General features: G+C 43.7%; 1 protein-coding gene across 6 annotated transcripts in view; it reads right to left on the reverse strand.

Annotated features, from left to right (window-relative positions):
* IRAK2 (interleukin 1 receptor associated kinase 2) overlaps positions 1-21,551 on the reverse strand; it is a 33,727-nt gene extending 12,176 nt beyond the window's left edge. For 2 of the 6 annotated variants that reach the window (XR_013391995.1, XM_077924993.1), the window contains exons 1-7: positions 21,097-21,550; positions 17,135-17,314; positions 6,902-7,009; positions 4,673-4,782; positions 3,918-4,112; positions 2,269-2,318; positions 764-878 (exon numbers count right to left, since the gene is read on the reverse strand). Coding sequence is in view for 5 of the 6 variants with exons in the window: in XM_077924993.1 (XP_077781119.1) it covers positions 764-878; positions 2,269-2,318; positions 3,918-4,112; positions 4,673-4,782; positions 6,902-7,009; positions 17,135-17,314; positions 21,097-21,319 (981 nt within the window). In the remaining variant the exon portion in view is untranslated. Of the gene's footprint in view, positions 1-763; positions 879-2,268; positions 2,319-3,917; positions 4,113-4,672; positions 4,783-6,901; positions 7,010-17,134; positions 17,315-21,096 lie in introns of all 6 variants that reach the window. The other 4 variants (XM_028719307.2, XM_077924994.1, XM_077924995.1 and 1 more) reach the window with 3 other exon arrangements.
* Between the last annotated feature and the right edge of the window lie 1,262 nt (positions 21,552-22,813).

Below are 22,813 nucleotides of genomic sequence, written 5' to 3' on the forward strand. Positions count from 1 at the left end.
GTCCAGCTCCGAGGGCCTTCTGGCGGTTCCCTCACTGTGAGAAGTGAGGTTACAGGGAACCAGGCAGAGGGCCTTCTTGGTAGTGGCGCCTGCCCTGTGGAACGCCCTCCCATCAGATGTCAAGGAAATAAACAACTGACTTTTAGAAGACATCTGAAGGAAGCCCTTTTTAGGGAAGTTTTTAATCTTTGATGTTTTAGCGTGTTTTTAATATTTTCTTGGGAGTTGCCAAGAGTGGCTGGGAAAACGTAGCCAGATGGGCGGGGTATCAACAATACATTAATAAATAAATTATTTTATTGCTGAAAAGGAGACGGTCCAACCTCCTTTGGCTAGCAGCTGGGGCCACGGTGTTCTTGTTCTTGCCTTCATCTCTACAGCTACAGTGATTGGCAACTGACTGGCCACTGCAGCTGATTTCTTTCTAAAAGGAAGCAGGCTCCCCGAGCAGCTTTTTGTAAAATGGTGAGAGTCAGAATAACTGGCCAGTGACTGTGGCCAAAGTGCCTTTCCTCTCATCTGTGCAGCCAGGGCAACATTAGCATCGTACAAGGATAGTCATATGATGCCCTCCAATTGTTGAAGTCCACAATTCCTATCAGCCCGTCGGCAAGACCAGCTGCCGGGGATCATGGGAGTTGTTGTCCAGCAACATCTGGCGGGCACCATGTTGGCTATTCCTGGTATAGTACATTAGAGTATGTCAGCTTTTAACACAGTATTTTTGTGGAACTGTGACACAGCATGCAAACTGGTTGCTTACCTGACACTGTAGTCTGTCCATCAACGATCCATTAGGCATGTAAGGGTATATCAGGCAGTGAAATCCACTTTCTACAGTAAAGCCTAACAACCGCAAAATGTTAGGATGGCAACTCCTAAAGGGTATTTGAACAGATATGTGAGAAAACGTAATGTACCAGAATTTAAGATACCTACTTAAGAACATAAGAGCCCTGCTGGACCTGAGCAAAACAGCACTCTCTGAACCTGCGATGCCAGCAACTGTCATTCAGAGGCATACTGCAACAGTGGAGGTGGGTAGATTTCCTGTTCTGCCTCAGGCGGCAAAATGGGTTATGCCAGCTCTGATCTTCACAGTTCGGTATGCAATCTTTTCAATCAGTAGAGAGTACTAAGTCTTGGATGTTTCTCTCGCTCTACACACTGCCATGTGAGATTAGAACGGAAATATGCCTCAGGCTTATGCACACACCCCCACCTCAATTCATCACTACTGCTTCCTGCACGTGAAGTAAACTAACCAGTCAAGGACTTCTGCTCCAAATACTGAAATGACTTTCAAAGTCTAAAAATATGTGTATGTCACCAACCCTTCTGACATGCTTATATTTGCATTACAACTTCACTGCTATGTCAAAACTGAACTGAAGTGTTTTAGGCAGCACAGGGACTTATTTTTACATACAGGCCATAGTGGAGCTCCATCAAACTGTGCATACAAACACACATACCTACTTGACACTTTTCTACTGCATGCTACAGAAGAACCACAAAATTATTTCTTATAGTTACTAAGAGCTGGTATCTGTATTGAATCCGAAAATATTTTTACATATGAAGTGTGCACAAGGAGGCAGACAGGCAGATAGATATGGGATTTTAAAAACTGTCTTTATTGTTAACATTTTTACTGTGAGATCACTTGGAGATATTTCATGGGAAGTGATTCATAAATGGAATCAAATAAATAAATAAACAGTTGCATCTCAGTGTATTTGTTAGGGGTATGCATCAGTTCGTGTACCCTGAATTACAGGGACAATCTGGGTGAGTCAGGGAAGGTTCTCATGCTTTTGAGCTGGATCTTGCTAGATCAGGGATTCCTTGAGCTATTGGCTGTCCAAAAAATGCACATCTGTTCCCCTTCCAAGCAGACTGGGGAAGTGCCCATAGCTTGAGTGCAGTGGACATAATGGGGAAAATCTTTGATTCTGACAGACAAGTAGCTTTTAATCGCAGTTAATTATTTTCAAAGATTTTACAACAAGCAAAGGCACAGCAATAAATATTCAAAGACTGCGTAACAGCCTGGAATGTGTGCATTTGAGTTACATACGAGAGAAATATCAAAACAGCCTCCACTTATTTACCATTCCCCCCCCCCCAAACATCCTGCAGGGGCTAAAAGATCCAATGCCTCCTAGAGCTTCTTAAAAAAAAGGGGGGGCTCATTTGCATAATTCAAACACAAAGTAAACTGAAGCCATTTGGGCAGACACCATCAAGTTTTGTGTAGCTACATACCGGAAGCAGATCTGTACCTCTGTACGGAATAGTTTTTGTGTCTGATTTTGCTGTGAAGCATAAAAAGAGAATACATTTATTTTTTGCCCCAATAGTCAACTCCGTTTAAATGATGAATATATGTATATATTCTAATAAACCATATATCCACTGTCCGCTATCTTAAGCAGATAATTAAGCTTCAGTAGCACTAATCTGAGCCTAATATTAAAATGCTGAGTTGAGAATGGAGGTGATGCAGTTGGTATTTTAACTTTGATATCTTTTAATTTAATCAGTATACCAACCCCTTAGAAATCTGCTCCTTTGTGCATAATAATAATAATTTATTTATACCCCACCCATCTGGCTGTGTTTTCCCAGCCACTCTGGGCGGCTCCCAACAGAATATTAATAATAATAAAAAAGTGATAAAAATCAAACATTATAAACTTCCCTAAACAGGGCTGCCTTCAGATGTCTTCTAAAAGTCAGATAGTTGCTTATTTCCTTGACATCTGATGGGAGGATATTCCACAGGGCGGGCGCCACTACCGAGAAGGCCCTCTGCCTGGGTCCCTGTAGCTTCCCCCATGCCCTACAAATGTCATACAATCCATACAGGGGATATCCAACTAAGTGCTATGAGCCCTATGAAGGTGTCATAGAGGGGGTGATCAGAGCCGGAGGATGAGTGGGAGGAACTCAAAGAAGAAGAAGAAGAAGAAGAAGAAGAAGAAGAAGAAGAAGAAGAAGAAGAAGAAGAAGAAGAGGAGTAGTAGTTTGGATTTGATATCCCGCTTTATCACTACCCGAAGGAGTCTCAAAGCGGCTAACATTCTCCTTTCCCTTCCTCCCCCACAACAAACACTCTGTGAGGTGAGTGGGGCTGAGAGACTTCAGAGAAGTGTGACTAGCCCAAGGTCACCCAGCAGCTGCATGTGGAGGAGCGGAGACGCGAACCCAGTTCCCCAGATTACGAGTCTGTCGCTCTTAACCACTACACCACACTTGCTGGTGCTGGAGAGTCTTGGGGAATGTCCCAATGTGTTCCAGGTCATTATTTCCAAACCTCAATAGGTGTCTGATCCAGAGGGAAGGGGGACCCAGTGGCTTCGGGCACGGAGAGGAAGACCCCAGGGAAGGATCAGGCAGTTAGCAGAGGAGCATCCCATCCCTCCAGATACACCCAGTTCACTGCCTTCTGCTGAGCCTTTGCCACCTCCTTCTGCCAATCAGGTGTGTGTCCTGTTCCCCCCCCCCCCCAAATATCTCAGGACTCCAGCTGCTTGCTGTGCTAACAGTTGTGCCCACCCCACGTATCGAAAAGATAGTGTGCGGAGGGGAGCGTGTCACTTGCTGGATTGACACCTTAGCATGTACTTAGCCTCACATGTACTTGCTTGCACTTCTAACCTGTCAGACTGGTTAGGGCCTGGACACTAAGCCATCCTCTCTGTATGGTTATCATTGGGTTTAATTACACTGTACTTACTTTTCTTTCCATAGGATTTTCCAATTCTGTGCTTGTGGGGCTTCCACCAAATCAACAGAGGTCTTAAGAGGGGGAGTTTCAAGAATCCACTCTAAGAATTCAGTGGCAAACCTACTTATAACCAGATTTTCTAATTTTTGTTGAATTTATGGCTTAAATGAAGAAAGTCACCTACCTCTTTTAGTCTTTTAACCACGTATAAATTGTTGTCCCGGCAACCTTTGTAGGCAATGGCAAACATGCCTTCACTAATTCGGTTTTCCTCACTGAAGCCACTGGTGACAGCTTCCACTTCTTCTGGAGCCCACAAAAGGCTTGCAGTGAGGAGATTAGGAATAGCTTCCTGTTGAGGGATGGGAGAACTGCCAGGCTAGAGATTTCAGAGAGAGAAGACATAGCAGGGTTACTCCACTGAATACCACCAAGGGGATGTCACACCCGTCAAACAACAGATCCATTGCTACTTGACCCTGAAGGTATATGAAACAGCATTTTTATGGGCAAATAGCACCTGGGGAGGGAGGGTGAATTTCAATGGAAAATCACTGCTCTGCTCTGATCCTCTTCAAGAGGACATTGAATCAAGGCGCCATGTGGCTTCTTTTCTTTTAAGCAAGAGTGGCTAGTTTAGTCACGCTTTTAAAAAGGAGTGAATAATAATAACAACATGTAGTTTGGTCCTTGCTTATTCCTGACAAGTTACAAAAATATGTAAAATATTGGACACAATTTTTTTTAAAAAAAAAACAATTTATTTATATGTATAAATCTGCACCCAAACCAACAAGTTCAAATTCAAACAAGAACAAGGATTTTTGACTGAAAATTAGAAAGAACTTGGGTGCAAGCCGTTTTGATAGCAGAACTTTCAGCGGGGTCAGCTGGATGATATTTAAGGTTCCCTTCTAAATCTATGAATCTAACGTTTACCTTGACACTCGGCAATACTGGTGGATTTGAACGTAAAGAATGTGGAAGGTCCATAGAAGTTGGAGGTGGGGATAGAGGAAGCAAATGTGCCTCTGGTTTTAGAGCAGGATCTGAAAGTGACAAAAATAGGTACTTTAAGAACAGGCTATTTGTGCAACCTCAAGGGCCCCACAAGAAATAGATTTGTTTTGTTCTGAACATCTGTGTCCGATGAAAAAAAATCACAGGGTTAGAAGTCCTCCAGCATTTCACACCAGTTGTTCCAACAAAAGAACACGTTATCATGTTCTCTGCCACTCTGATCCTCTACATGTTTGCTTGGAAGTAATGTCCACAGAGTGAAATGGAACATTCTCTGCTATCAATGTGGTTACATATCATCTGACCATTTTGTAGCTTTTCAGACATATTGGTTAGCGGGGAAACCTTAAGGCACTAATTTGAAGTACAGTATTACAAACCACTTCATGGCTGCTTAGCTGTAGCGTTTATTTTTACTTTATTTTTTTTAAAAAAATGTGTTCAGATTAAGATGGCAAAGGTCACTACAGTCATACCTTGGAAGTCGAAAGAAATCCATTCCAGAAGACTATTTGACTTCCAAAACGTTCGAAAACCAAAGTGCAGCTTCTGATTGGCTGCAGGAAGCTCCTGCAGCCAATCGGAAGCTGCGGAAGCCCCATCGGAAATTTGGCTTCCAAAAATAGTTCGCAAACTGGAACAGCCACTTTGCAACGTTTGGGAGTCCAAACATTCGGGAACTAAGCTGTTGACTTCCAAAGTACGACTGTATTACTATTATTTCTGCAATTAATCCAGAATGCGGCAGCTTGACTGGTGACTGGGAGTGGCCGCCGAGACCATATAACACCAGACCTGAGAGACGAGCATTAGCTCCCAGTACAGTTCTGAGCACAATTCAAAGTGTTGGTGCTGACCTTTAAAGCCCTAAACAGCCTCGGTCTTGTTTACCTGAAGGAGCATCTCCACCCCCATCATTCAGCCTGGACACTGAGGTCCAGCGCCGAGGGCCTTCTGGAGGTTCCCTCACTGATCACCATTGTATGACATTTGTAAGGCATGGGGGAAGTTACAGGGAACCAGGCAGAGGGCCTTCTCAGTAGTGGTGTCTGCCCTATGGAACGCCCTCCCATCAGATGTCAAGGAAATAAGCAACTTACTTTTAAAAGACATCTGAAGGCAGCCTTGTTTAGGGAAGTTTTTAATGTTTAATGCTGTATTTTGTTTTTAATATTCGGTTGGAAGCCACCCAGAGTGGCTATATAAATTTATATAAAATTTATATACGGCTTGACTAAGCGGTTTACAAAAAAGATATAGTCAATTACGAATGGCACAAAGCTGTTTAGAGCATTGTCTTGTCAAAAGTAAATTAAACACAGGGATGGGCAAACCTGTGATGCTCTACGTGTTGTCGGACTACAAGTCCTGTCAGCCCAAACCACTGACGCTGCTGATGAGAGATGGAGTCCAATAACATCTGGAGGGCCACCTGCTCCCCACCGCTGGTTTAAATGGCTAAGTCTCTCCATAACTCATGAAAAGGTAAGGGCCTATTATTTTCCCAATGAGCACCCAAATATTTATTTCAGGAAATTTAAATATGCACGTGTCATTTATTTGATGAATCATATGCGGGAGGCAGAGGAAGACAGGAGTGCCTGGCATGCTCTAGTCCATGGGGTCACGAAGAGTCGGACACAACTAAATGACTAAACAACAACACAATTATTTTGCCATTTAAACTCAGGTACTATGTGTAAGATGCAATAACCCTCCTTTGATGAAGGGAGAGGTTAGGTGCTACTATATTTAGGGATCTTGTACCTTCAACAGTCACATAGAAAAAAGAACTTTTGAGCCTTTCTCAGCTCTGCACCATCTGCTGAAATTCTCTTTTACACAACTATTAAATGACCAGGCTCAGTATTGCATCTGTAGAATTACTGCAGCACAGACAACTTTCTCACTTCTTCCAGCAGAATCAAAGGTTAAGCAAATAGTCAGCTGCTGAGAATACTCAGAACTTTCTTGAAACTTTAGGGCATGACACATTTGGGAATTAAGTCATTGCACGCATGTGGTTAACACCAGTTGAGAACCACTTCCTTGTAGAACTTCACCAAAGTTTGAAAACATTTTTTTGTTTTGTTTTCATCCCTGCCTGTATTGTACCTGAATTTGGCAGCGCTGGCATTTCTGTCTCACCTGCTGTGGCCTTATTTTTGTTCCCAGTTGGATGCAGGGATGCATTTTCCTGTTGAGGGGTCTCTAAAGGAGTCCTTGCAGAATCAGTAGGTAACGAAAGTGAGTTCCCTGTGAAAGCAGCATCAAAATACAGAGTTAAAGTAGCAGGATATGGATCAGACTTACATAGAGAAATGGAAATGTGACTCAGGCTGTGTTTGCGTTTCCAGTGCTGTTTCTAATCTGTGTTCAAATGTCACCCAAAATCCATATGCATCCTGTACTTCCTTTTTATTTTATAAAATACTGCTGTATAATGAGGTTTTTTCTCAAACCAGCTTGGAGTCCTTAAGTCAGGCTTCCTCAAGCTCGGCCCTCCAGATGTTTTGAGACTACAATTCCCATCATCCCTGACCACTGGTCCTGCTAGCTAGGGATCATGGGAATTGTAGGCCAAAAACATCTGGAGGGCTGAGGTTGAGGAAGCCAGCTAAGTGTTCCTACACATGGGGCAGCAGGGGAACACACAGAACTTGAGCTTTAAAGCGGTAATGTGAACAGACCCTCAGGTGGGGTTCTCCGCTCAACCCAGAAATATTACCTCAGGTTAAGAACTTTGCTTCAGGATAAGAACAGAAATCGTGCAGCAGCGGCAGCAGGAGGCCCCATTAGCTAAAGTGGTGCTTCAGGTTAAGAACAGTTTCAGGTTAAGAACGGACCTCCAGACCGAATTAAGTTCTTAACCCAAGGTACCACTGTACATCCTTGACTGGGGGGGGCGTAATCTTTCCAGCAACAAAATGCTGTAATTTAAATGCAGATTCTTTTTAAGCACAACTGCTATTTTGGGAAAGACATTTGGATTCCCTGCAACAAACAGCAGCAGCACATTTACTGCACAACAAACCATCTCGTAAGGTGTTTTATGGCTGTGTCTAATGCTTTTATTGTTCTCTGCCAACTTTTAAATTATCTTTGTATTGTAGGTTATTGTTTCTACAATTTGTCTGGGCTTTGTTTTTAATGCAAGTTTCTTAGAAAAGCAGAGAAGAAGTAATTTACATTGATATATTTTTGAGGGGAGAAACAGCTTGAAGATTCATTCGTTCCTCCTTCCCTCCCCGCAGCAACCAAAGACCACGCTGGAAGAAAACTGGTCACCTGCCCTTCTGAGCATACTTTGGAAATTCCAGAATTACACCATAAAATCAACAACTTAAAAAAATACCGCATGTCAGGAGAGACGGAGAGAGTAAGAGAGAGAATGAGCAAGAGAATGAGAATGAGAGAAAGAGAGGGAATGAGGGAAAATCACCATATATTGAATTCACTTAAATCCAGTAGAGATTTCTGACACTATCCTCAAGGCAAGGAAGCAATAAAAAGAGTCAAGCATAATTATCTATGATATGACAATGATCCAATGCACCTTGAAATCTTTCACCTGTACCAATTAGTTAATGTTTGCTTTGGATGACTAAGTGTAATCCTATACATCAGAGGTAAGAAACCTTTCCCAACCTGAGGGCCGCTTTCCCTTCTGGACAACTGGCAGGGGCCACATTCCAGTGGTGGTCTGGGCCTGAGGTAAGAAGTTTACTTATGTATGTGTATTTTAACATAGGTAAATTAACATAGGTCTTGGGGTTGTTTTGATGTTGAGGGTAATTTTATTACCACTAATAGGAGGAAGGGCATAACTATTTATTCTTACACACACATACAGTGGTACCTCGGGTTACATATACTTCAGGTTACAGACTCCGCTAACCCAAAAATAGTACCTCGGGTTAAGAACTTTGCTTCAGGATGAGAACAGAAATCAGAAATCAGAAGGTGTTCACATGACTCAGGCCCCAAATACTTGTGCTCGTAGGTGCTAAGAACACTTTCCTATTGGATGTTTCAAGTTATAAAATTGGTTAATGTGCATTTAAAATGCATGCGACTGATGACTGCTGAGACCTAAGGTTTAGAATTCATGCAATAATGAATCAATGGGTCACTATATCAATTAAATTTGGACTTGTGTGTTGCCATACCAAAAAGGTTGCAATCCACTGGTGTTGGTTACACCATTCAGTCTAAGTGTTCCAATTAGTCTAGCTCAGCATTATCTACTCTGACTCACAGCTTCCATCCTAGATCTCAGGCAGAGCTCTTTACCAGCCCCATCAGCCAAAAAAAATTTCACTAGAGATGTCTAGACTAGAATCTGGCTTTTTGCATGCAAAGAGTGTGTCCTAACACTGATCTATGACCTATAATTTTCCAGACCCAGAGTCTGATTTTAAAATAAATTGACAATATGCTAACCCATTTTGAGAAAGCAATATATGAAATTCACTTCCATGAAAACTTGCCAAACTCTTGATGTGAGGATCATATACAGTGGTACCTCGGGTTACATACGCTTCAGGTTACAGACTCCGCTAACTCAGAAATAGTACCTCGGGTTAAGAACTTTGCTTCAGGATGAGAACAGAAATTGTGCTCTGGCGGCGCAGTGGCAGCAGGAGGCCCCATTAGCTAAAGTGGTGCTTCAGGTTAAGAACGGACCTCTGGAACGAATTAAGTTCTTAACCCAAGGTAGCACTGTATACCCTTGTACAACCTGGTTCCCTCCAAATGTTTTGGACTATAACTCCCATAATCCTTGACCACTAGTCATGCTGGCTGGCACATCTGGAGGACACCAGGTTGGAGAAGGCGGATATAAAGGTGTATACACACACACAGGTATTGTTTGTGCAATGTTTATGCAATGCCCCCCCCCCCCAGCAGTCAAGATCTCACTCATCCAGCCTTTCTTCCCTTCAGTACCACACTGGTTGGCCTAGGCATAAAGATATTCTAACAGAACTGCTAACAGGAGGAAGAAGGTATCATTATGAGTATGTGGGCGACAGACCTTTTAACCCCTGAACCCCCAGCAAACGTTCAAATATAAGCCAGGCTGCCTTACTGATGAAGTAATTGCCTAGAGGCTGCCTTACTGATGAAGTAATGGCCATTAACAAAGAGAAGGGTGATGAGCCATTAAGAAACGCATTAGCAAAGCTAAGACTGTGTGCCAGCCAGCAAAGGGGTGGAGCAGAACACAATGCCAGTTTCTAGGAGGGAGTTTCAGGATTGCATTTGGGGATGATGTAAACTGAAGGCGGGGGGGGGGGGGAAGAGTTGCAGTTTGCAAGTGGTGGCAGGCCGGAGAAAGCAGGAGTCAGAGCACAATGTAGGTTGACAGTTTGAATCCAAGGCCGCAGCTATGGGAGAAATCAAACCTGCTTGGAGTGCAGTGCTTTGAGCCCCTCCAATGTAGGCTCAGGTTGTAAATATACGTATGTACGGCAAGTCTCTGCTGTGCCTCATTGTCCCAAAGGAAACTCAGACCTTGGTGGGTAAAGAGCGCCTGAAAATTCCCTGGAATCCCACACTGCTGTGGAGATTGGGGGTGGCATAAAAGTCTGCAGAGGTCCATAGCGGAGGTGCCTATGTTGAGTCAGTGGTGTAGCTAGCCGCTTGGGCCCCCAGGGCAGGGGCATACCCGGCGTGCCCCCCGCCCCCCGGCTATGCCTCTGTTGAGTTGCACTGTAAGTCTCACAGAGATAGGGATGGGGCAGCAGGATCAAACACAGACCAAGGACATTGGCAAAGCCTTACTTTGCCAAGTTGCTTACACAATTGATTTTTTGACTGGAGACTCAAAAAGACAGGAAAACAATCAAGAGAGAGAAATGTGAAATGAAGATCATAAACTGCAATTCTCATTAGAATTTGCTTTTAAAATATAATTTGTTATTTTCGATTAACACTGCCGAGCTTTTGTTTGCAGGATTGTGGCTTTATTATGAGTGATATTGATACGTGTTTATCACTGGTAGGGAGGGTTTGAGTTTTGTCTCAGTTTTATAGTTATGAAAGATTCTCTGCTTTTCTTCTTTTTATTTATGTTAACACAATGTGTGCCTGCTATGTTTAGGGAACCTTCACAAATTCATCTTAATTTTTTTTATACTAGGTCCTCCTGCTGTCAAATTGCAGCGCCAGGATCGAATGGCAGTCACTTAAATTGTGAGGTTTGGCATTGAGGGGAGTATCATGAACCAGCCAGTGTGGTGTAGTGGTTAAGAGCGGTAGTCACGTAATCTGGGGAACCGGGTTCGCGTCTCCGCTCCTCCACATGCAGCTGCTGGGTGACCTTGGGCCAGTCACACTTCTTTGAAGTCTCTCAGCCCCACTCACCTCACAGAGTGTTTGTTGTGGGGGAGGAAGGGAAAGGAGAATGTTAGCCGCTTTGAGACTCCTTAAAGGGAGTGAAAGGCGGGATATCAAATCCAAACTCTTCTTCTTCTTCTTCTTATTTGTTCAGAGCATAATGAATTAGCTGTAAGGTATCAAAATGAATGTTTAACCAGTTTACATACTTTTACATACAGCCGGGAACGATTTTGTATGGGAGTTCCATTCCTGGCCCCTGCGTGCATCAGTGGAGAATGCATAAGCCCACCTTGTCCCCATTCTGCCCTGTTATAGTCAATTTAAAAATATTTTGAATATAATAATAATTTATAATAATTTATTATTTATACCCCACCCATCTGGCTGGGTTTCCCCAGCGACTCTGGGCAGCTCCCAACCAAAAATTAAAAACACAATTCAGCATTAAACATTAAAAACTTCCCTAAACAGGGCTGCCTTCAGATGTCTTTTAAAAGTAAGATAGTTGCTTATTGCCTTGACATCTGATGGGAGTGCGTTCTACAGGGCGTTCCTCATCATATAATGAAAAATAATGATTGCTGTTATATATGTAGGTGTGAGGAGTCCAGTTCCTGGCTTGATAACACAGTAAGCGTAGGTAATTAAAAATTAATATTTATTGCAAAAACAAGCAGATAGCTCTGGATAGCTCTGGACGAAACCGCTGACATTATCACTCAAGATGACCCTTCTGAAGGCTCCTTCCGGTTCCTACAGAATATATTGAACCGTCGCCCCTTACATCTCTTCTTTTGCTCCCTGTTGAGCAGCCCTCCCATTCAACGACTTTTAGGAGAGATTGGATCAGCTCCAACCTCTTCCAGTTCTGACAGACTGCATCCATCTCTGTTCGCGCCTGTTTGAGCTTCCTGAGAACTTTGGCTGTGTTCTAGCCTGCTCTCAGTCGTTGCCTTGGCAACTTGCATTCCAAGGTCCAGAAGAGTCTGCGCTGACCACTGTTCAGCCTGCGTCAATTCTAACCCTCTCTGTTCTGCAGCCGGCTGTAAAATTCCACTAGGAGCTGGCTCATTCCTGACACCAGGCATTGTAGGCCGAAGCCAGATTGTATGCATGACATTGCAGACCTCTTGGGTCATGCATGAACCCGCCTACACTTCAATTGCCATGGACACTGTACTTTACAACATAAGCAAAAATGTGTACATCGCTCTTTGCCGTTATTGTTAATGCTTTTTTAAAAAAACGGGACAATATTCTAATAAACTGGACTTTAACAGTATCTCTCCTGAAGCCAGAGGTTTAAGACTACTGAGGCACTTGCAATCATAAAAGATAATGAGGATCAGTACAACCCCGTGTTTGCTTTCAACATTTTCCTAATTAAGGTACACATCAGGAGCACATGGACTCAGCTGAACTGAGTTGATTCAATCCTTTCAGCTGGATCCAAATATATTTCCCTTGAGGAAAGCAAAGAGGAACAGCAAATATAATTCTTTGGCTGGTGTCTCCGATATTTTTGCAGAGGCCAGCTAGTCCCTCTGCTAAGGCCTTCTTTGTGTGCCCCAAGCAAACACAACAACATTTGTGCAGCTATTGACATCTTTAATGAAGTGCTGCATTCCTTGTAGTGAACTTTTAAAAATATGGAGAAGAAAGGAATCCCAGGCTGCTAAAGGAATATGAAACCTGGTTGAATAGATCCTCTCCACTATATGCCAAAAATGTTTAGAAGTATAGATGCATGTGAAAAGCAGGAAAAGCAGGTTATTTTTCTCAAAGAGGTAAACTGGCATGCTTTATACGCTAGGATTACTCAGAAACACTGTTCACATTTTCTAGGAGTGAATCAGCGTGAATTGCAACAGATAATAGAATTCTTTTTCTGTGCATCAGGAATGAGTGCACACAGAGAGCAATTTGATTTGGAAAAGTAACTGGAACAATTAAATTTTCAGCATGGGCTGTCAAATCACTGCAATGGTCATACTGGTTGGCCTGTTTAAGGCCTGGACAATAACGAGTTTCCATTTTTGAAAACGTCAGTTTAAAACTAAAAATAGTTGCAATTTAAATATGCAGTCTCATTTGCACCCTGGCACGTCAGAGTTAGCATGAACAATGAAGCTACTGTTAATGAAGCTTCTTATTTTGTACTCCTAGGTGGATTCCGCACGAACAGTGGATCAAGACTGGCAGTGGGAAACCCAGTATGGCCCACTAAGCCATCTTCATCAAACTACAATACAGTACTTGTTCCACAACCCAACATCCCATGAGTTCCAGACTGTGCTTTGCCAAGGGAGGCTTGCTGTCACCTGGCACAGGCTGTGCTACAGAATTCCCCTTGGGGAATTCCAAAATGCAGCCAATCTCAGAAAACAGCAGAGCTGCAAGGGGAGCGTGAAGTCAGTGCCTATCAACTGATCGGTGGTAACTCCAAGCACTATGGACTGGACTTGGATTCTCCTTCCTAGCATGGCTTGCTAGAGTGGGTCACCTGACACCCTAGTGACATTAGGTGGCTGATAGGTAGATGAGCCCCACCCATCCACCAAAACAGGCAGCCGAGGGTGGGGGATTCCAGAACCGGCTCAATGGAACCCTAAGTACAACCAGGGCCTTCAAGTTTAGTTGTACAGTGGTACCTCAGGTTACATACGCTTCAGCTTACAGACTCCGCTAACCCAGAAATAATACCTCGGGTTAAGAACTTTGCTTCAGGATGAGAACAGAAATCGTGCTCTGGTGGCACGGCGGCAGCAGGAGGCCCCATTAACTAAAGTGGTGCTTCAGGTTAAGAACAGTTTCAGGTTAAGAACGGACCTCCAGAACGAATTAAGTACTTAACCTGAGGTACCACTGTACTGTACAACTAACCCAAATCCTATTCTGCTCAGAGGTTAGCCCAACCAAATTCAACAGAACTCACTCCCACGGAAGTGCATACAGGTCTACAGTGTTATTCTGGATGTAACCCAGAATCCAATCCCAACAGTGTGGACAAATGTTCTAGGAAATACCACATACAACAAAACAGCAAATACGTCCTGGGGAATACTCTAGTAGCATATTGCGTATTGTGTGTGTGTGTGTTTTTTGTTCAATGGGTATGTGCTGGGTGCATGTCTGTTGTGCTAACTGGCTCCCACTGTGGGTGGGCATCATGTGGGTGACATAGATGCCCCTGTCCCTGACTGATGGAATTTGGCGGTGTATCTAGAGATGCGGAGGGCATACCCAGAATTGTTAAGCCATTTTGCATTTTCTTGTTGGGTGTTTTTCCTTCCTGCACTTGGTCTCAGCAAGTACAGGATAGGGCAGCCATTCCACTGGGATAATAGCAACGTATCTCCCTGCCCTCAAAGGTGGATCTATGGGAGTGTGACTGGTTCTGTTGCACTGGATGCTGAGCTTCTTGGACACTGCAACTGTGAAGTCCAATGGAAGGTAAGAGGAAGGGGGGAGCCAGATTTCAGCATCACACAGGGTGCCACTGAAATTTGAAACTGCCCTCCCCCTATAATCGATGTACGTCTAAGATTTTTCTGTCAGCCTGATGACACCCTTTTTTTCTTCTTTCACCACCAGAAAGCACCAGAAAGCAATGCTCTGCTGGCATGCTGGAAGTAATCTAATTGGGGGATTCTAGATTTTGCAACGAAGAACAGCAGCATAATAGGCAAGTCATGAGTCACCACCATCCATTCTTCCTCTTGCTGCTAGTGTCTCACATTAGCATTGAAGGCACACTGCCATATTGTCTAATCATGTTTTGCAACAATTTTGAACCCAGTAGATGACAGATTTTTTTTAATGAAAAGACTGAAAACATCCCAGCATGTTTCCTGTCTAATTTTTGAAATTTATCACTATGGGCATTTCTACATGAATGCAATATTTTCCTAGTACAGTGTGTGTGTGTGTGTATGTATCAAAGTTTACAGGAAATTTAAATCAGATGTACCCAATTTGCATCACTCTCAATGGCCACATACACATTATTTTTCATTCAAAAAAGGACAATGCAGAGGAATTCGTATATGCTACGATGAGCCCAAATAAAAATGGTGTTAACAGAAAATGTGTTAAAGCAAAAGCTGGTCTAAAATATTTCAAACAGAAAATTATTTTCTGTGGTTAGCATGGCGATGCAGCCCTCTTCTTTCCCCTTTAAAAGAAGGGCTACTTCCCCTTCTTAACCAATGTGCAGGTGTGAAAGCAGTGAAGTGGGGATGTATATCAGTAAACCAGATTTCTATGTACAAAAAAAATGTATTCAGCATTCACTGAAATACGGATACTTTAATTGTGAAGGGGCCGCACACACCTGTGTGTGTATGGCAGGGGGAGTTCCACAACGTAAGGTTTCCACAGAGAAGGCTCATAGTCTGACTCCGGCTTAGCTTCACAGGAAATGTGGTTAGTTTAAAATCACATTTGGAAGTGTACACTCTCCTCTGGTGTACAAAAGATGAGGGAGGAGGGGGGCAGCCTGAAGCTTTCTGCGGTTCATGCTCATAATGGAAAACCACAGTTCCTGTTACATCTGAAACCAAACCTGGTGTCTATACAGACATACCTAGAAACAATGGTCCTTGTACCCTGGTATTTTCCCCTGCTTTTCCATACTATAAAGAGCCCAAGGGAGCCAACAGTAAAACAACAAATGACAATAGAATGAAAACAAATGTATCAACAAACAGAAAAAAACAGATAAAGAACAGCAACCAACTTAACTAAAACTGCCAACCAACAACAGGGGAAAGCAATCAACCTGACAAACCAAAGGTCTGCCTAAAGAAAACAATATTTGTCATCAGGTAAGAGGGGCTATAAAAGGCCATGCTAGGAAGGTATGAATAATAAGCAAAATTCAATACAGCAAAAAACATTGCAGTGTATCCTCAATCCCCAACAGAACTGTTACTGTTCAGGAATCGAGGCAGCTACATATTCTTCAAGGATACCGTACAAACTGCAATCAGCCCAATTCATTTTCTGCTTCCAAGCCTTCTATCTTGTTTTTCCAACTAAAACGTAACATTCCACAGACCACTGAGCATGCTCAGTCTTCACAGGGCTGTTTTGGTTTTTTGGGGAGTGCATGCCTCCGTTTTGTTTTTTGTTTTGTTTTTAAGTTTTGTACTTTGGCATATCATGAGCTTTACATAAGCATACAAACATCTCCCACTTGTTTCTCAGTCATCTGGTTTTAGCTCCAAACCTGTTGACACATAACCTCCTGAGTTTGCTATAGAGAGAAGCAGTGAAACCCCTAACAAAATATTGCTTGGATTTTTATTTCTGGCAACTGGTATTCAGAAGCGTTACTGTCTCCAACCATCATGGCTTTTGACAGCCATCTCCTCCATTATTTTTTCTAATCTTCTAAAGCCATCTAGGTAGGTAGCCATCACTGCGCCATAGGGGAACAAGTTCAAAAGTTTAACTATACAGTGGTACCTCAGGTTAAGTACTTAATTTGTTCTGGAGGTCCGTTCTTAACCTGAAACTGTTCTTAACCTGAAGCACCACTTTAGCTAATGGAGCACCGCTGGAGCACGATTTCTGTTCTCATCCTGAAGCAAAGTTCTTAACCTGAGGTAATATTTCTGGATTAGTGGAGTCTGTAACCTGAAACGTATGTAACATGAAGCGTATGTAATCCGAGGTACCACTCTACACTGCACGAATAAGTACTGACTTTCATCTGTCCCGATTCTTCCAACATTCAGCTTCACTCATTTCCTGCTCCTTCCCCCTCCCCTTTCCTTTGCATGGCCTCAAGCATATGTACATTTCCTGTTTTCTGTTTGTAGTCCCCTAGATCTTTGCTTTCAGGGTTCACCTAAGCAGGGCCCCTTTTTGCTTAGTGACCCAATTCTGGCTGCAAAACCAGCAGCCCCTGCTGGAACGGAGTTCAGCTCTAGAAGGAACGACAATGGCAACGGGCGTTGACGAACAAGCTTTTCACTAAATTGTTATAAGCAACTGCTAGGTAGTTCCAGAGAAAGAAGACCAGCTACTCACAGTTTGCAATTACTTGTGCTGCCCGATAGAGCTGAAGTTCCTGCAGAAGCTCAAACAACTGCTGGACGGTTGCGAGTCTCACTCCCCACCACCACATCAGCTCTCTTGTTATACTGATTCCTGCCTTCTCCATGCATTTGATTTTCCTCAGCTCGGTCTGGTCAGTTATCACATGGGATGCTAAAAGAAAACCAGGCAGATTTGGTTCAGAAGTAAAATCCAAGGCATCACAAGCGTAGCTTAAGGAGAAACACACATTCCCTTTCGTACGAATTTGGCACCCATTTTTTTCTTTTCTTCTGTAATTAGGACAGAAGAAAACGTCCAACAATTTTTCTGTCTGGATTGTCACTGTTTGAAACATGGCAACCCTAAATTTGAGAGATATTTGAACACGTGCCAACCAAGCATTTATCTTTCGCATCATTAATCCCTCAAGGAATGTAGTCCAGCAACTCCCACCTCTTGACTCATATTGCACAGTGAATGAAAAGGAAAGTCTCAAACACATCCTGCTGCTCTATACACAAGGCAGCTCCACTCTTTCCAAGGAAGAACAGAAATGTGATAACCCAGGCAAAAATGTTGGCAGCTAAAGGATTCTTAGGTTAATTCTAATTGGGAGTCCACTACCTTAATTTTTTGTAAAAGGCACCAAACCCGGTGATAGAGATGGACAGAATTAACACGAGAGTCCTGCACTATAAACAGTAGCAAGCCTAGGTGTTTCTATGACAATGCCTCAAGGCTGCAATCTTTGGATGACTTACTACTCCTGAAGCTTCAGAATAAACAGTGTGGGACAAGCAGTTGTAGGATTGCAGGTTTTTGCATCAGAAGCTAGACAGAGGTACTTTTTATGTGACTATTGAATTTTTAATTGGTGTAACCCAGACTTAGTGACCTTAGGGTGCAGGGTAGGCAATTAAGCAACCAACCAACCAACCAACCAACCAACCAATCAATCACATTCAGCCACTGTTTTGTTGTCCCAGGCTAGATTCCTCCTGGCATGGGATCACAATACAAGATTTTCTGCGCAGTGTAGCTTGCAAGGACTAATCATTCAGTGCATTAGGAAAGTACTCCATGACACTGTCAGGTATGCTTTTACAGGTATCTGCATTTTTCTTCCCAAACGGCTAACAGTAGCTGCGGGGAAGAGAAAGATTACCCAAAAAATGCATTAAACCTCTTCCACAAAATATATTGCACTTATGTAAAAACCCACATGAGATCTAACCTCCCTGGCTTTTCACACTTGGGATGTATAATGTTATGAAGCTGTGGGTTCAGGACACCCTAAATTCCAGATCAAGTTAGTGTTGGAATTTAATTAAGGTGTGCTAGGTTTTAATTAAGGCTTCCATGTAAAACTGTGGGTCAGACTACCAAGTGCCAGAATCTAAATTGGACATGTGTGCATTAGTGTTTATTAAGAAATATGTGCTGGAGTCTAGACACTTCTAATCCTTCTAATGCAATTTAGGCAAACTGCTTAAACTGTGCATCTTTTAACTATTTAATCCTAGGCAAACAACATGTGTAAAAGCTAATTTCCTTTGAGATAATAGCCTGGGGGTAATGAGCCATCTAGCACATCAAAGGTGTGGGGCCTCTCCCTGTATTACAAAAAACTAGAGGTTAGGTTAGCAAAGGGTTTAGACAATAAACCCGAGTTATGCAATGGAGTTAGTAAGCAATGGGATTGGGGGGGGGGGGGCGCAAAGGCAGAGAAATGGTTGGTGTCTGTTTAAGACTAAAGCTGCTGTGGCTATGGAAGAAGCCCAAACCTCTTGGAATGTGAATGCTCTGCGCTCCCTCCATCTAGACTCAGGTTGTATATAGGTGCAAATAAACCATGTATCATAAAGACACCACAGTCTCCGCTGTGCCTCATTTCCAAAAGAAAGCACAGACCCTAGCAAGTGTGTCTGGTGCCCCTGGAATCTCACACTGCTCATACATTGGGGTGGCACATAACAATATTTTCAGGACCCAACTTATTTCTGTTATTATAAGTTTTCTGAATGGTTTTTAACACTGTCTTTTAATTGCTGTAACCCGCCCCAGGACCTTAGGGTGCTGGGCATGTGATAAATAATATAGTTTAGCCAGAGCAGACTGTCAGCATTAGATTACATCAGTGCTCCTTCGCAATATTGCACAACAGTGTCAAGGGTCTCTTGAGTTCTGCATCACACTTCCTTTGATGGTCAGCCAGACACTTCCAGGAAGCCCATAAAAAGGACTTACGGTCACAGCTCTCACATTGTTACTCCCCAGCAGCTGGTGTTCAAAGACTTTATTCTACCTGTACTGGACACCAGTGTGTCTAATCTTTTAAAGGTATAATAGTCTTGGGGCAGAAGATCCATATAGTTACTTATGTGTTGTGGAAAGAAGTATTTTCTCTCATACTGCCTATAATTTCCATTGGCTGACCCTGAGTTCTTAGGAGAATGGGATGAGGAAACTGTGGCTCAGTCAGTAGAGCATGAGACTCTTAATCTCAGGGTTGTGTGTTTAAGCCTCACATTGGGCAAAAGATTCCTGCATTGCAGGGGGTTAGACTAGATGACCCTCATGGTCCCTTCCAACTCTACAGTTCTATGAAGCTGTCTCTGTATCCATCTTTTCCACACCAATATCCCTTCCTCCACCGCCAGGAAGAAAAAGTGGCTTCACACCAAGTAAGTCCATCACTCCATCTAGCCCAGTGCCGTCTATCTGTCACACCTGTCAGTATATACTGATTGACAGCTCTCCAGGATTTCAGGCAAGACAGAACCTTTCCCAGCTCTACCTGGAGATGCCAGGGATTGGGAAGTACTAAAACACAGGACACTGACCACCAATAGGTGCTGTTTAGCAGTAATGTTCAGGCGCAGGGCAAGAGCAGTAAGAATTGCATATAGAGGGCAGGAACAGAGCATGGAAGGACTTGACAAGCTGGATAAATGCACTATAGCTTTAAAAATGCTTCAGATGAATTATTTTGCCAGAAGATGTTTTAACAGTGCTTTCAAGTTACATTTTAACCTAGCAGTTCGAAAGCACCTCAAAGTGCAAGTAGATAAATAGGTACCGCTCCGGTGGGAAGGTAAACGGCGTTTCCGTGTGCTGCTCTGGTTCGCCAGAAGCGGCTTAGTCATGCTGGCCACATGACCTGGAAGCTGTACACCGGCTCCCTCGGCCAGTAAAGCGAGATGAGCGCCGCAACCCCAGAGTCGGTCACAACTGGACCTAATGATCAGGGGTCCCTTTACCTTTTATTATTTGAAAAAAAAATGTTTTATCAGTCACCTTGTAATCTGCCCTGATGCTTTGGAAAGCTAAATCAACCAATGTCTATCCTAACGTTTGATTACAGAGTTTAATGTGACAGCGCACAGTTTAATCTATAAATCTGGGGCCTGTATGATGTGTGTAGTTCTTAAGTGCCGGCAGAAGTGCTTCAGTGAAGTATGCAGGGCTGCCACAAGTTCCCCTATTGGTGCAGGTGTCCCTATGTTTTAGCTGAACCCTGAATCAACTATCCCTGGGACCCTGTTTTATCCAAGAAGCAACACGTTTCATAGCACCGGTAGAGTCCACAAGCCTTGAATCAGACCCAGCAGCTTGTGAACTCTACCCGTGCTATCAAACCTGTGGCTTTTGGGAGGAGAAGGGTCCCTGGGATAGAGCTGATTCAGGGTTCAGCTAAAACATAGGGACACCTGTGCTTGTCATAGATCTAACCGTCTATCTATCTCCTTAAAATCAGTACTCCCTCCACCACCGGGGGCTCCGGGCGTGATCCCCCCCCCCCACTGCTCTTACTGGGCCACATCCCTGAACTCGCTCCCGCCGATGGGAGCTGAAGTCCCACAAAATCCGACAGGCCAAAAAAGTTGCCCTGGGACCCCCAAACCCGGCGCTGCTGCTCCCCCACCCGCCAGGCGAGGAGATCCCGGGCTCACCAAAGCGCATCCAGTCGTAGTCGTTGAGGCAGTCCATCTTCTGGCAGAAATCCTCCAGCACCCAGGCGGGCATGCTGTGGATGTAAGGAGACTGCGCAGCAGAACTGCCCAAGGAAAACGGCGTCGAGGGATATTGCGGCGGCGGCTGCCGCTGCTGCAGGGCCATGTCTTTCTCCTGCTGTGTCACAGCCGCGGGAATTCCCCTCTCTTCTCCTTTGGCCATGGACGGCTGTCCACCCAAAGGCCTGAAGGAGGAAGGAAATGGGTTTCTTTTTTCTCCTTGTCTCCAGCCAGCAAGCCTGGTCTCCTCCGCGTCTGAAGGAGCCACACCTCGCTTCACAAAACTTGTCAGCGGCTTTATTTTTGACTCTCAGACTCCGCCCTGTCCTGCCCCGTTTCCCGACGCCGGGGAGTTCTCTCACTGACGTCAGGGCGAGACTGGCTCGCCTCCCTTCTTCGAGGGCTGCGCGCTTGTTCCCACTTTGCGCTCCCGCGGCCGGACTCTTTATGAACCGGCTCGCACCTGATTTTTCCCAGCCGATCGGTGCGCAGCAGTAAAAAACAAGGGAAGGGGCTGATCTCGCTGGAGCCTCGACTTCCCTGGCTTCAGGGCATGTGTGGTTTTTAAAAAGGAAAGGTTAATAAATAAAATAAATAGGGAAGGAAGGAGGTGCACGATTGTGAATAGACGAGCAAATTACAGTATTCTGGCGAAAAACTTAGCTCCCGGAAACAATCAACTGGTTGTGAGTTGAAGGAGTTAGGATGGGGAGCTAGGATGGGCGAATCTTGAACTTGCCTGGGGACACCCAGCCAGACGGATGGGGTATATTATTATTATTATTATTATTATTATTATTATTATTATTATTATTATTATTATTAGCGTCTAAACTGAAGTGTGCAATCTTTTAATTTCTTTTTTTAAACATAAAATGGGGACAATATAGGACAGAAAACAGTAGTGACTAGTCGATTGAATTGTGGAGAAGGAAAACTATGCAAGTAACATTCCGCCCAACTTTTCAGCAAGAAGCAGCAAAAGGGTGGCACCAGAAAGGCGAGAGAAAAAATAGAAAAAGAAGCAGCTGCTAGGAAAACAATTTAGACTGCAGCCCTCTCTACATTGCTAGAGCAGGCCTCATTCAACCCAATGGGGTTTACTTCTGCATAGGCATGCATAGGATTGTGCTGTTATTGTAGCAAGCCCCCCCCCTTTTTTTTTTTTTTTTACAATATGAAGCCCATCATTAGATGCAATGGTCAAAACAAGCATATAAACCGAGGAACACAAATTAAAAGGTATGGTATTAGAATGAAGAAGTCTCGTCCTAAGATGTTCACCTATCCATTCTGGTGTATTCAGGACTAGTCCCAATACATTTTGTTTACTCGGCTGAAGGACAAGATGGCAACCTTGGACCCTTTCCATGTACCAGTCAACCTGATTTGTAATTTAATCTTCACCACAAGTGACAGGCCACTATCCTCCACTACAGCTGAGGACAGCAGGTTAGCTTGGTTAGGATGCATGTGGTACATATAGCTCTGCCCGCCGACACCTCTGTGCCATTCCTCTGCTTCTGCTGCCTGAGGCAGCCGCCCCACTGTCTAATGGTAGGACTGGCCCTGATTTAGTAAATCCATCATAATACACCGTTTGCTTCTGCATGTAAAACTTTCACACTTCTGATTACAAAAATACAGAAACATAAAT

This window comes from Podarcis muralis, chromosome 2 (assembly GCF_964188315.1).
Source record: "Podarcis muralis chromosome 2, rPodMur119.hap1.1, whole genome shotgun sequence".
NCBI lineage: Eukaryota > Metazoa > Chordata > Lepidosauria > Squamata > Lacertidae > Podarcis > Podarcis muralis.